Raw genomic sequence first — 12,901 nt, forward strand, 5'->3', positions numbered from 1 at the left:
TAACACACAAACATTCTATTCCAATGGATGTTAAGTGATTATTAAATAAATAACATTTTGTGATGTCTTGCCCTGTCTATGCCTAACACACAAACATTCTATTCCAATGGATGTTAAGTGTTTATTAAATAAATAACATTTTGTGATGTCTTGCCCTGTCTATGCCTAACACACAAACATTCTATTCCAATGGATGTTAAGTGATTATTAAATAAATAACATTTTGTGATGTCTTGCCCTGTCTATGCCTAACACACAAACATTCTATTCTATTCTATTCCAATGGATGTTAAGTGATTATTGAATAAATAACATTTTGTGATGTCTTGCCCTGTCTATGCCTAACACACAAACATTCTATTCCAATGGATGTTAAGTGATTATTAAATAAATAACATTTTGTGATGTCTTGCCCTGTCTATGCCTAACACACAAACATTCTATTCCAATGCATGTTAAGTGATTATTAAATAAATAACATTTTGTGATGTCTTGCCCTGTCTATGCCTAACACACAAACATTCTATTCTATTCCAATGGATGTTAAGTGATTATTAAATAAATAACATTTTGTGATGTCTTGCCCTGTCTATGCCTAACACACAAACATTCTATTCCAATGGATGTTAAGTGTTTATTAAATAAATAACATTTTGTGATGTCTTGCCCTGTCTATGCCTAACACACAAACATTCTATTCCAATGCATGTTAAGTGATTATTAAATAAATAACATTTTGTGATGTCTTGCCCTGTCTATGCCTAACACACAAACATTCTATTCCAATGGATGTTAAGTGATTATTAAATAAATAACATTTTGTGATGTCTTGCCCTGTCTATGCCAAACACACAAACATTCTATTCTATTCCAGTGCATGTTAAGTGATTATTAAATAAATAACATTTGTTGATGTCTTGCCCTGTCTATGCCAAACACACAAACATTCTATTCTATTCCAGTGCATGTTAAGTGATTATTAAATAAATAACATTTTGTGATGTCTTGCCCTGTCTATGCCTAACACACAAACATTCTATTCCAATGGATGTTAAGTGTTTATTAAATAAATAACATTTTGTGATGTCTTGCCCTGTCTATGCCTAACACACAAACATTCTATTCTATTCCAATGGATGTTAAGTGATTATTAAATAAATAACATTTTGTGATGTCTTGCCCTGTCTATGCCAAACACACAAACATTCTATTCCAATGGATGTTAAGTGATTATTAAATAAATAACATTTTGTGATGTCTTGCCCTGTCTATGCCTAACACACAAACATTCTATTCCAATACATGTTAAGTGTTTATTAAATAAATAATATTTTGTGATGTCTTGCCCTGTCTATGCCTAACACACAAACATTCTATTCCAATGGATGTTAATTGATTATTGAATAAATAACATTTTGTGATGTCTTGCCCTGTCTATGCCTAACACACAAACATTCTATTCCAATGCATGTTAAGTGATTATTAAATAAATAACATTTTGTGATGTCTTGCCCTGTCTATGCCAAACACACAAACATTCTATTCCAATGGATGTTAAGTGATTATTAAATAAATAACATTTTGTGATGTCTATGCCTAACACACAAACATTCTATTCCAATGGATGTTAAGTGATTATTAAATAAATAACATTTTGTGATGTCTTGCCCTGTCTATGCCTAACACACAAACATTCTATTCCAATGGATGTTAAGTGATTATTAAATAAATAACATTTTGTGATGTCTTGCCCTGTCTATGCCTAACACACAAACATTCTATTCCAATGGATGTTAAGTGTTTATTAAATAAATAACATTTTGTGATGTCTTGCCCTGTCTATGCCTAACACACAAACATTCTATTCCAATGCATGTTAAGTGATTATTAAATAAATAACATTTTGTGATGTCTTGCCCTGTCTATGCCTAACACACAAACATTCTATTCCAATGCATGTTAAGTGATTATTGAATAAATAACATTTTGTGATGTCTTGCCCTGTCTATGCCTAACAAACAAACATTCTATTCCAATGCATGTTAAGTGATTATTGAATAAATAACATTTTGTGATGTCTTGCCCTGTCTATGCCTAACACACAAACATTCTATTCCAATGGATGTTAAGTGATTATTAAATAAATAACATTTTGTGATGTCTTGCCCTGTCTATGCCTAACACACAAACATTCTATTCCAATGGATGTTAAGTGTTTATTAAATAAATAACATTTTGTGATGTCTTGCCCTGTCTATGCCAAACACACAAACATTCTATTCTATTCCAGTGCATGTTAAGTGATTATTAAATAAATAACATTTGTTGATGTCTTGCCCTGTCTATGCCAAACACACAAACATTCTATTCTATTCCAGTGCATGTTAAGTGATTATTAAATAAATAACATTTTGTGATGTCTTGCCCTGTCTATGCCTAACACACAAACATTCTATTCCAATGGATGTTAAGTGTTTATTAAATAAATAACATTTTGTGATGTCTTGCCCTGTCTATGCCTAACACACAAACATTCTATTCTATTCCAATGGATGTTAAGTGATTATTAAATAAATAACATTTTGTGATGTCTTGCCCTGTCTATGCCAAACACACAAACATTCTATTCCAATGGATGTTAAGTGATTATTAAATAAATAACATTTTGTGATGTCTTGCCCTGTCTATGCCTAACACACAAACATTCTATTCCAATGGATGTTAAGTGTTTATTAAATAAATAACATTTTGTGATGTCTTGCCCTGTCTATGCCTAACACACAAACATTTTATTCCAATGCATGTTAAGTGTTTATTAAATAAATAACATTTTGTGATGTCTTGCCCTGTCTATGCCTAACACACAAACATTCTATTCCAATACATGTTAAGTGTTTATTAAATAAATAATATTTTGTGATGTCTTGCCCTGTCTATGCCTAACACACAAACATTCTATTCCAATGGATGTTAATTGATTATTGAATAAATAACATTTTGTGATGTCTTGCCCTGTCTATGCCTAACACACAAACATTCTATTCCAATGCATGTTAAGTGATTATTAAATAAATAACATTTTGTGATGTCTTGCCCTGTCTATGCCAAACACACAAACATTCTATTCCAATGGATGTTAAGTGATTATTAAATAAATAACATTTTGTGATGTCTATGCCTAACACACAAACATTCTATTCCAATGGATGTTAAGTGATTATTAAATAAATAACATTTTGTGATGTCTTGCCCTGTCTATGCCTAACACACAAACATTCTATTCCAATGGATGTTAAGTGATTATTAAATAAATAACATTTTGTGATGTCTTGCCCTGTCTATGCCTAACACACAAACATTCTATTCCAATGGATGTTAAGTGTTTATTAAATAAATAACATTTTGTGATGTCTTGCCCTGTCTATGCCTAACACACAAACATTCTATTCCAATGCATGTTAAGTGATTATTAAATAAATAACATTTTGTGATGTCTTGCCCTGTCTATGCCTAACACACAAACATTCTATTCCAATGCATGTTAAGTGATTATTGAATAAATAACATTTTGTGATGTCTTGCCCTGTCTATGCCTAACAAACAAACATTCTATTCCAATGCATGTTAAGTGATTATTGAATAAATAACATTTTGTGATGTCTTGCCCTGTCTATGCCTAACACACAAACATTCTATTCCAATGGATGTTAAGTGATTATTAAATAAATAACATTTTGTGATGTCTTGCCCTGTCTATGCCTAACACACAAACATTCTATTCCAATGGATGTTAAGTGTTTATTAAATAAATAACATTTTGTGATGTCTTGCCCTGTCTATGCCTAACACACAAACATTCTATTCCAATGGATGTTAAGTGATTATTAAATAAATAACATTTTGTGATGTCTTGCCCTGTCTATGCCTAACACACAAACATTCTATTCTATTCTATTCCAATGGATGTTAAGTGATTATTGAATAAATAACATTTTGTGATGTCTTGCCCTGTCTATGCCTAACACACAAACATTCTATTCCAATGGATGTTAAGTGATTATTAAATAAATAACATTTTGTGATGTCTTGCCCTGTCTATGCCTAACACACAAACATTCTATTCCAATGCATGTTAAGTGATTATTAAATAAATAACATTTTGTGATGTCTTGCCCTGTCTATGCCTAACACACAAACATTCTATTCTATTCCAATGGATGTTAAGTGATTATTAAATAAATAACATTTTGTGATGTCTTGCCCTGTCTATGCCTAACACACAAACATTCTATTCCAATGGATGTTAAGTGTTTATTAAATAAATAACATTTTGTGATGTCTTGCCCTGTCTATGCCTAACACACAAACATTCTATTCCAATGCATGTTAAGTGATTATTAAATAAATAACATTTTGTGATGTCTTGCCCTGTCTATGCCTAACACACAAACATTCTATTCCAATGCATGTTAAGTGATTATTGAATAAATAACATTTTGTGATGTCTTGCCCTGTCTATGCCTAACACACAAACATTCTATTCCAATGCATGTTAAGTGATTATTGAATAAATAACATTTTGTGATGTCTTGCCCTGTCTATGCCTAACACACAAACATTCTATTCCAATGGATGTTAAGTGATTATTAAATAAATAACATTTTGTGATGTCTTGCCCTGTCTATGCCTAACACACAAACATTCTATTCCAATGGATGTTAAGTGTTTATTAAATAAATAACATTTTGTGATGTCTTGCCCTGTCTATGCCTAACACACAAACATTCTATTCCAATGGATGTTAAGTGATTATTAAATAAATAACATTTTGTGATGTCTTGCCCTGTCTATGCCAAACACACAAACATTCTATTCCAATGCATGTTAAGTGATTATTAAATAAATAACATTTTGTGATGTCTTGCCCTGTCTATGCCTAACACACAAACATTCTATTTCAATGGATGTTAAGTGATTATTAAATAAATAACATTTTGTGATGTCTTGCCCTGTCTATGCCAAACACACAAACATTCTATTCTATTCCAGTGCATGTTAAGTGATTATTAAATAAATAACATTTGTTGATGTCTTGCCCTGTCTATGCCAAACACACAAACATTCTATTCTATTCCAGTGCATGTTAAGTGATTATTAAATAAATAACATTTTGTGATGTCTTGCCCTGTCTATGCCTAACACACAAACATTCTATTCCAATGGATGTTAAGTGTTTATTAAATAAATAACATTTTGTGATGTCTTGCCCTGTCTATGCCTAACACACAAACATTCTATTCTATTCCAATGGATGTTAAGTGATTATTAAATAAATAACATTTTGTGATGTCTTGCCCTGTCTATGCCAAACACACAAACATTCTATTCCAATGGATGTTAAGTGATTATTAAATAAATAACATTTTGTGATGTCTTGCCCTGTCTATGCCTAACACACAAACATTCTATTCCAATGGATGTTAAGTGTTTATTAAATAAATAACATTTTGTGATGTCTTGCCCTGTCTATGCCTAACACACAAACATTTTATTCCAATGCATGTTAAGTGTTTATTAAATAAATAACATTTTGTGATGTCTTGCCCTGTCTATGCCTAACACACAAACATTCTATTCCAATACATGTTAAGTGTTTATTAAATAAATAATATTTTGTGATGTCTTGCCCTGTCTATGCCTAACACACAAACATTCTATTCCAATGGATGTTAATTGATTATTGAATAAATAACATTTTGTGATGTCTTGCCCTGTCTATGCCTAACACACAAACATTCTATTCCAATGCATGTTAAGTGATTATTAAATAAATAACATTTTGTGATGTCTTGCCCTGTCTATGCCAAACACACAAACATTCTATTCCAATGGATGTTAAGTGATTATTAAATAAATAACATTTTGTGATGTCTATGCCTAACACACAAACATTCTATTCCAATGGATGTTAAGTGATTATTAAATAAATAACATTTTGTGATGTCTTGCCCTGTCTATGCCTAACACACAAACATTCTATTCCAATGGATGTTAAGTGATTATTAAATAAATAACATTTTGTGATGTCTTGCCCTGTCTATGCCTAACACACAAACATTCTATTCCAATGGATGTTAAGTGTTTATTAAATAAATAACATTTTGTGATGTCTTGCCCTGTCTATGCCTAACACACAAACATTCTATTCCAATGCATGTTAAGTGATTATTAAATAAATAACATTTTGTGATGTCTTGCCCTGTCTATGCCTAACACACAAACATTCTATTCCAATGCATGTTAAGTGATTATTGAATAAATAACATTTTGTGATGTCTTGCCCTGTCTATGCCTAACAAACAAACATTCTATTCCAATGCATGTTAAGTGATTATTGAATAAATAACATTTTGTGATGTCTTGCCCTGTCTATGCCTAACACACAAACATTCTATTCCAATGGATGTTAAGTGATTATTAAATAAATAACATTTTGTGATGTCTTGCCCTGTCTATGCCTAACACACAAACATTCTATTCCAATGGATGTTAAGTGTTTATTAAATAAATAACATTTTGTGATGTCTTGCCCTGTCTATGCCTAACACACAAACATTCTATTCCAATGGATGTTAAGTGATTATTAAATAAATAACATTTTGTGATGTCTTGCCCTGTCTATGCCTAACACACAAACATTCTATTCTATTCTATTCCAATGGATGTTAAGTGATTATTGAATAAATAACATTTTGTGATGTCTTGCCCTGTCTATGCCTAACACACAAACATTCTATTCCAATGGATGTTAAGTGATTATTAAATAAATAACATTTTGTGATGTCTTGCCCTGTCTATGCCTAACACACAAACATTCTATTCCAATGCATGTTAAGTGATTATTAAATAAATAACATTTTGTGATGTCTTGCCCTGTCTATGCCTAACACACAAACATTCTATTCTATTCCAATGGATGTTAAGTGATTATTAAATAAATAACATTTTGTGATGTCTTGCCCTGTCTATGCCTAACACACAAACATTCTATTCCAATGGATGTTAAGTGTTTATTAAATAAATAACATTTTGTGATGTCTTGCCCTGTCTATGCCTAACACACAAACATTCTATTCCAATGCATGTTAAGTGATTATTAAATAAATAACATTTTGTGATGTCTTGCCCTGTCTATGCCTAACACACAAACATTCTATTCCAATGCATGTTAAGTGATTATTGAATAAATAACATTTTGTGATGTCTTGCCCTGTCTATGCTTAACACACAAACATTCTATTCCAATGCATGTTAAGTGATTATTGAATAAATAACATTTTGTGATGTCTTGCCCTGTCTATGCCTAACACACAAACATTCTATTCCAATGGATGTTAAGTGATTATTAAATAAATAACATTTTGTGATGTCTTGCCCTGTCTATGCCTAACACACAAACATTCTATTCCAATGGATGTTAAGTGTTTATTAAATAAATAACATTTTGTGATGTCTTGCCCTGTCTATGCCTAACACACAAACATTCTATTCCAATGGATGTTAAGTGATTATTAAATAAATAACATTTTGTGATGTCTTGCCCTGTCTATGCCAAACACACAAACATTCTATTCCAATGCATGTTAAGTGATTATTAAATAAATAACATTTTGTGATGTCTTGCCCTGTCTATGCCTAACACACAAACATTCTATTACAATGGATGTTAAGTGATTATTAAATAAATAACATTTTGTGATGTCTTGCCCTGTCTATGCCAAACACACAAACATTCTATTCTATTCCAGTGCATGTTAAGTGATTATTAAATAAATAACATTTTGTGATGTCTTGCCCTGTCTATGCCTAACACACAAACATTGTATTCCAATGGATGTTAAGTGATTATTAAATAAATAACATTTTGTGATGTCTTGCCCCGTCTATGCCTAACACACAAACATTCTATTCCAATGGATGTTAAGTGATTATTAAATAAATAACATTTTGTGATGTCTTGCCCTGTCTATGCCAAACACACAAACATTCTATTCTATTCCAGTGCATGTTAAGTGATTATTAAATAAATAACATTTGTTGATGTCTTGCCCTGTCTATGCCAAACACACAAACATTCTATTCTATTCCAGTGCATGTTAAGTGATTATTAAATAAATAACATTTTGTGATGTCTTGCTCTGTCTATGCCTAACACACAAACATTCTATTCCAATGCATGTTAAGTGTTTATTAAATAAATAACATTTTGTGATGTCTTGCCCTGTCTATGCCTAACACACAAACATTCTATTCCAATGGATGTTAAGTGATTATTAAATAAATAAAATAAACTGACCAATTGATTAGATTTTGTTAGAGATTAAGACACATGTATGGTTGTCATAGAAACAACAATTTTGAGGTTTATTTATAACAAACAACTGGTGTACTAGCCAATGCATTGAATGTCGGTATTTTGAGAATAAATTACATTTTCTAATGGAATGTTGTCAATATAAAACCCTTTGCAAAAAACTGCTTACATTGGCTAAAATATTGATCCAGCATTTTGACAGCAAACCAAAGGGTTATCAGTCCATCTTATTACTCTTTAGTGAACATATATGCATTCAAATGGCACAGCTCATTAAAAAGAGCTTCCTCGTTTGATTAGTTGTAAACTATAACATTTAAATTGTATACAGATTTTCTGAAAAGCACCGTAACATTATCAAAATAATATTAATGAGTTCAATATCATATAATTAGCAAGCACTTGAATAAGCTAGTTGATAAGTTATGTGTGCACATTTATATAGGTCTATACAATGACTGTTTAGGTGGGATCTTGAGAAAATCACTATGGGGTAAATGTTTGAATTTCAATAAAAGCATATTTTATAAATTGGATTTTCGGGAAAATCAATGTTTATCAACACAAATGTCGCATATGCGCGGCGTGACGAACACCGCCCTTCAAGTTACATATATGCACAGTCCCTATAGAGAGACTGTGATATATGTAACAAAATCATTACCAAAATTACAAAGTACTGAAATTTAATCAATACTTTATTTTAGCTAGAATTAATTTTCGCTGAAATTTGACAAAGGTATATTCACTGAATTATTCCTTCAGCGAAAATTAATTCCAAGCGAAAATAAATTATTTTACAGTAACTCCTCCTGAGAATATCGTGACAATCCAATGGCAAAAAGTAAACATTATTTTAACGCCCCCAGGTTGGTAATATCCAGGTTTTTGCTTTTCACTATACACATAGTGTCTGGGCAAGCGATATTATTAATATGCACTCAACAGACTTGTTTAAACAATCCTTGCCTATGGAAAAATTACATCACAAAATGTGCAAGTACCTACTACAAGTAAACTGTAAAGCCACAAACTTGGCATGTTTACTTGAACTGGGAAGATATCCACTTATCATCTCAAGCATCAAACGTATGATTAACTACTGGCTGAAAATAAAACATATGGATGAAACCACTCTGATCTCTGAGGCCTACAAACTTGGCACCAATTTGGACAAAGAAAACGTCAGTAATTGGACCACAGGCATAAAAAAATTACTGAACCTTTTGGAAATTAGTGATGTTTGCGAAAAAACCAGTATTATCCCATTAGCTACAAAAAAACTAAAAAATATGTTTGAGAAACACTGCACAGAAACAATGCATAATGACAATAAAGGCACTAATCACAAAAATAAACTTCGTACCTACAGACAGCTGAAAACTGATTTTGCACTTGAAAAATACCTTGAAATTATTAAAAACCCCATCCACAGATCATCTATGACTAAACTGAGGATAAGTGCCCACATACTTCAGATTGAAGTTGGGCGATATCACAACATAGATGTCTTAAATAGAACATGCCCTGTCTGTGACTTCAATGAAATTGAAGATGAAGAACACTTCCTCTTCAATTGTAACCAGTACAAATTTGAAAGAGATGCTTTGTTTGAAAACGTAAACTTATCCGGTAATCTGAAAGCACTTCTCAATAACAAAAATTCTGAAACCGTCCAAGCAATTGCCAAGTTTATCAGCGACTGTTTCAATAAAAGAGAGAATTTCATGAAAAGCAATTTACCAGCTGCCTCAAAATAACACCAAAAAAATATTTATATAATAATATTTTCACAGTATTACTATTTATTTCTTTTTTATTATTATTATTACTTATGTATTTTATTGTTCCTTATATCCTTATTGTTTTCTAATCTAGATCCCAGAAGGGATACGATATCAATAAAGGTTGTTATTATTACACATACATGTACTTACATTGACAATGTGATATTCTTAAAAATCTGTGACATACAAATGTTAAGGAGTTCGCCTTTTCTGTCATCAAACGGCACATGTGCTGCGGGAAACTCAATCTGGGCATTTGTTGACAACGGAAGTCAACCCACCGGAAGTGAGCACTTACCTCAAGTTACATACGTACAGTTTTTCCCGAAATGCATTGCTTACTGAGACTTCGTTTTAAATTATTTTGACCTCGTTGTGAACTACTCCTTCTCAGAACAAAGCAACGACACGATTTTACCTGTGTCCTTCAAAAAACTCAAATCAGTTCACTGTATAGAGAAAAAAAGGAAGATCTAAAAGCATTACCAAGGTATCTTGGGATTATAAATTTAATACGGGAAAGGGTGAGCCATTTTTTTGCCGCCATTTTGTAGCGTGAGATTGGCGATATCGATATCGCGTCATCACAATTTTGGATGAGTTGTTACAGGGGAGAAAAGGCTGGTCTCGATCGAGTTTCGGTTGGCTCGTATTCAAAATCGGCTGCAATCATGAATGCAGCGCCAAAGGGTGCTATGGTGATTTTTGCCACCAGATCGCACCCAGAAATGGCCCAGTTGGTTTCAGGGTAAGTATTTTCATGTGATGTTTTGCTTTTTCCAGCCTTGCGCTTGTTTATGGCGGTGACAAATATTTTATAGCAGAAAGGTATTATTATAATAGTGTTGTTGTAACCATGGAGCTGAAAGATATTTGTTTAGCTCTAAGTTGTGACACAGACGCGCAGAGTACAGTGCATTTCTACGAATACCCTTGTATTCAATTTTGTGGACTATAGTGTTATCTCTCTTATTGTATTAATACACTGGGTTAATGAAGACAATTATCACTAATATTCGATCTTCATTGATTTCATGAAGGCATCATGTTTTTTTTTCGGAAATTTATAAACATTACATAAATATCTTGTATAAAAAATACTTCACTGACTTGCTCCTTAAGGGAAAAGAAAATTAAACGAAAACACTTTGCCAACTTAAATTATGTGGACAGTTTAACTAATCCCTACAATTTGTATTTTTTAAACCACTTAAATGGTTATTGCAGCCGTGACTAAAATAAAATATTCACTGCTCATTTATCCCTTTTACAAGGCAATATATATTATTCCTGGACAAATGAATCATGGGTAGGCCCTCGTTCCAGCTAAAGCAAAGTTTGATATTAACACATGCACTCCTATAAGGCAATTGTTGCTGTCAAAACAAGCCAGTATGAAATGGTGTGTTTGATTACCCAATCGCAATATACCAAATTTAAGTTCCTTGTTCTGATGAAATTAACATTTTTGTCTGCAAAAAAAGTGTTCACTTGCAAATTTCTTAGAAAACAGCCAATGCAATGTATTGCCTGTCATTTCATTTCTGCAATACATGTTACTATTGTACGAATCATATTATTTCCACCACTACAAGTCCCCTTCCTTCTCAACACTTTTCGGCAGAAGTCGGAAAGATGAAAGGCCACAATTTTTTGTTTTTTAGCTCCGCTGTCGACACAGCGGAGCTGTTCATATTACTGATTGTCTGTCGGTGTTCGTCGGCGTCTGTCATCGTCAACTTTACAATTTCAACTTCTTCTTCAAAACCGCAAGTCAGAATGTTTTCAAATTTGATATGCAAAAGTACCTTGAATGGTTCTTTCTTAGATTTGTTCATTTCATGTCAAATTCTCTATTTTTGGTGAATATTTTTGGTAAAAAGTGATATTTTAAATTCTCTAATTTTGATGAATATTTTTTTGTTGGTAAAAGTGATATTTTTGGCTTGTTAAAAACCACAAGTCTGATTGCTTTGATACTATACATATAGGTACCTCAAGTAGACCTCTCTCAGATTTTGTTCTTCACTTATCTAATTTTGATGAATATTTTTGTTAAAAAGTTGTATTTTTGAATTTTTGATGAAAACGGCAAGTCTAATTGCTTTGATACTATACATATTGTTCATTTTCTAATGATATCTTCTGTTCTTTAATTGCCATGTGCATTGCTAACAGCAGAGCTATCTGAGCCGACAGGCTGCTTGTTTTTGTTTACTTTCTGATCAAAATCTTGGGGGAACCTTTGTCCATGCTGTGAGCACCATATTTTCTAATAATTCACTTCATGAATAAGTGAAAATGTGCTAAGATGCTAACATTGTTTTATGTTTCCAATAATTGTGACAAGAATTTTTTTTTTTATTGACAGACGGCTTGGCATTGAACTTGGAAAATGTACAGTATTTCTACAAGACAACAAAGGTATGCTATATATATGTACAAACTAATTATATGTGTCTATGCCAAATTTGCCCATGAAAGTGAAAGGGCCATCTCTTCCTACTTATAGTAATTTATCAGAGAATTCTTTTTAAACTTCTCGACTGATTTTACACATTCATGCCACCTACATGTACTCTTGGGGAAAAACAGTTTGCATTGTAGTAATGTACATTTCAAAAAGCTAGATGTATTTTTAAAATCTTTGAATAAAATAAATCTGTTATTTGAATGATAATAAAACAAAACCATCAGTGGGTTGAGAGGTCCCTGGTAGCATTGTAAGGCATTAACAATA

At 32.0% G+C, this 12,901-nt stretch overlaps 2 protein-coding genes across 4 annotated transcripts in view; one reads left to right on the plus strand and one right to left on the minus strand.

Annotated features, from left to right (window-relative positions):
- The window catches only part of LOC100372459 (endonuclease III-like protein 1), a 32,330-nt gene extending 21,881 nt beyond the window's left edge, over positions 1–10,449 (minus strand). The window contains exon 1 of the mRNA XM_085502596.1: positions 10,312–10,449. Within this exon, the coding sequence (XP_085358722.1) occupies positions 10,312–10,417 (106 nt within the window). The 5' untranslated portion in view covers positions 10,418–10,449. The remainder of the gene's footprint in view (positions 1–10,311) is intronic.
- A 15-nt stretch (positions 10,450–10,464) lies between these two features.
- LOC100373115 (phosphoribosyl pyrophosphate synthase-associated protein 2-like) overlaps positions 10,465–12,901 on the plus strand; it is a 39,357-nt gene continuing 36,920 nt past the window's right edge. For 2 of the 3 annotated variants that reach the window (XM_085502595.1, XM_085502594.1), the window contains exons 1-2: positions 10,466–10,909; positions 12,533–12,585. In XM_085502595.1, coding sequence (XP_085358721.1) covers positions 10,758–10,909; positions 12,533–12,585 — 205 coding nt within the window. In that variant the 5' untranslated portion in view covers positions 10,466–10,757. Of the gene's footprint in view, positions 10,910–12,532; positions 12,586–12,901 lie in introns of all 3 variants that reach the window. The other variant, XM_085502593.1, reaches the window with a different exon arrangement.

Source organism: Saccoglossus kowalevskii, chromosome 8, assembly GCF_978046115.1.
Source record: "Saccoglossus kowalevskii chromosome 8, keSacKowa6.1, whole genome shotgun sequence".
NCBI classification, from domain to species: Eukaryota; Metazoa; Hemichordata; class Enteropneusta; family Harrimaniidae; genus Saccoglossus; species Saccoglossus kowalevskii.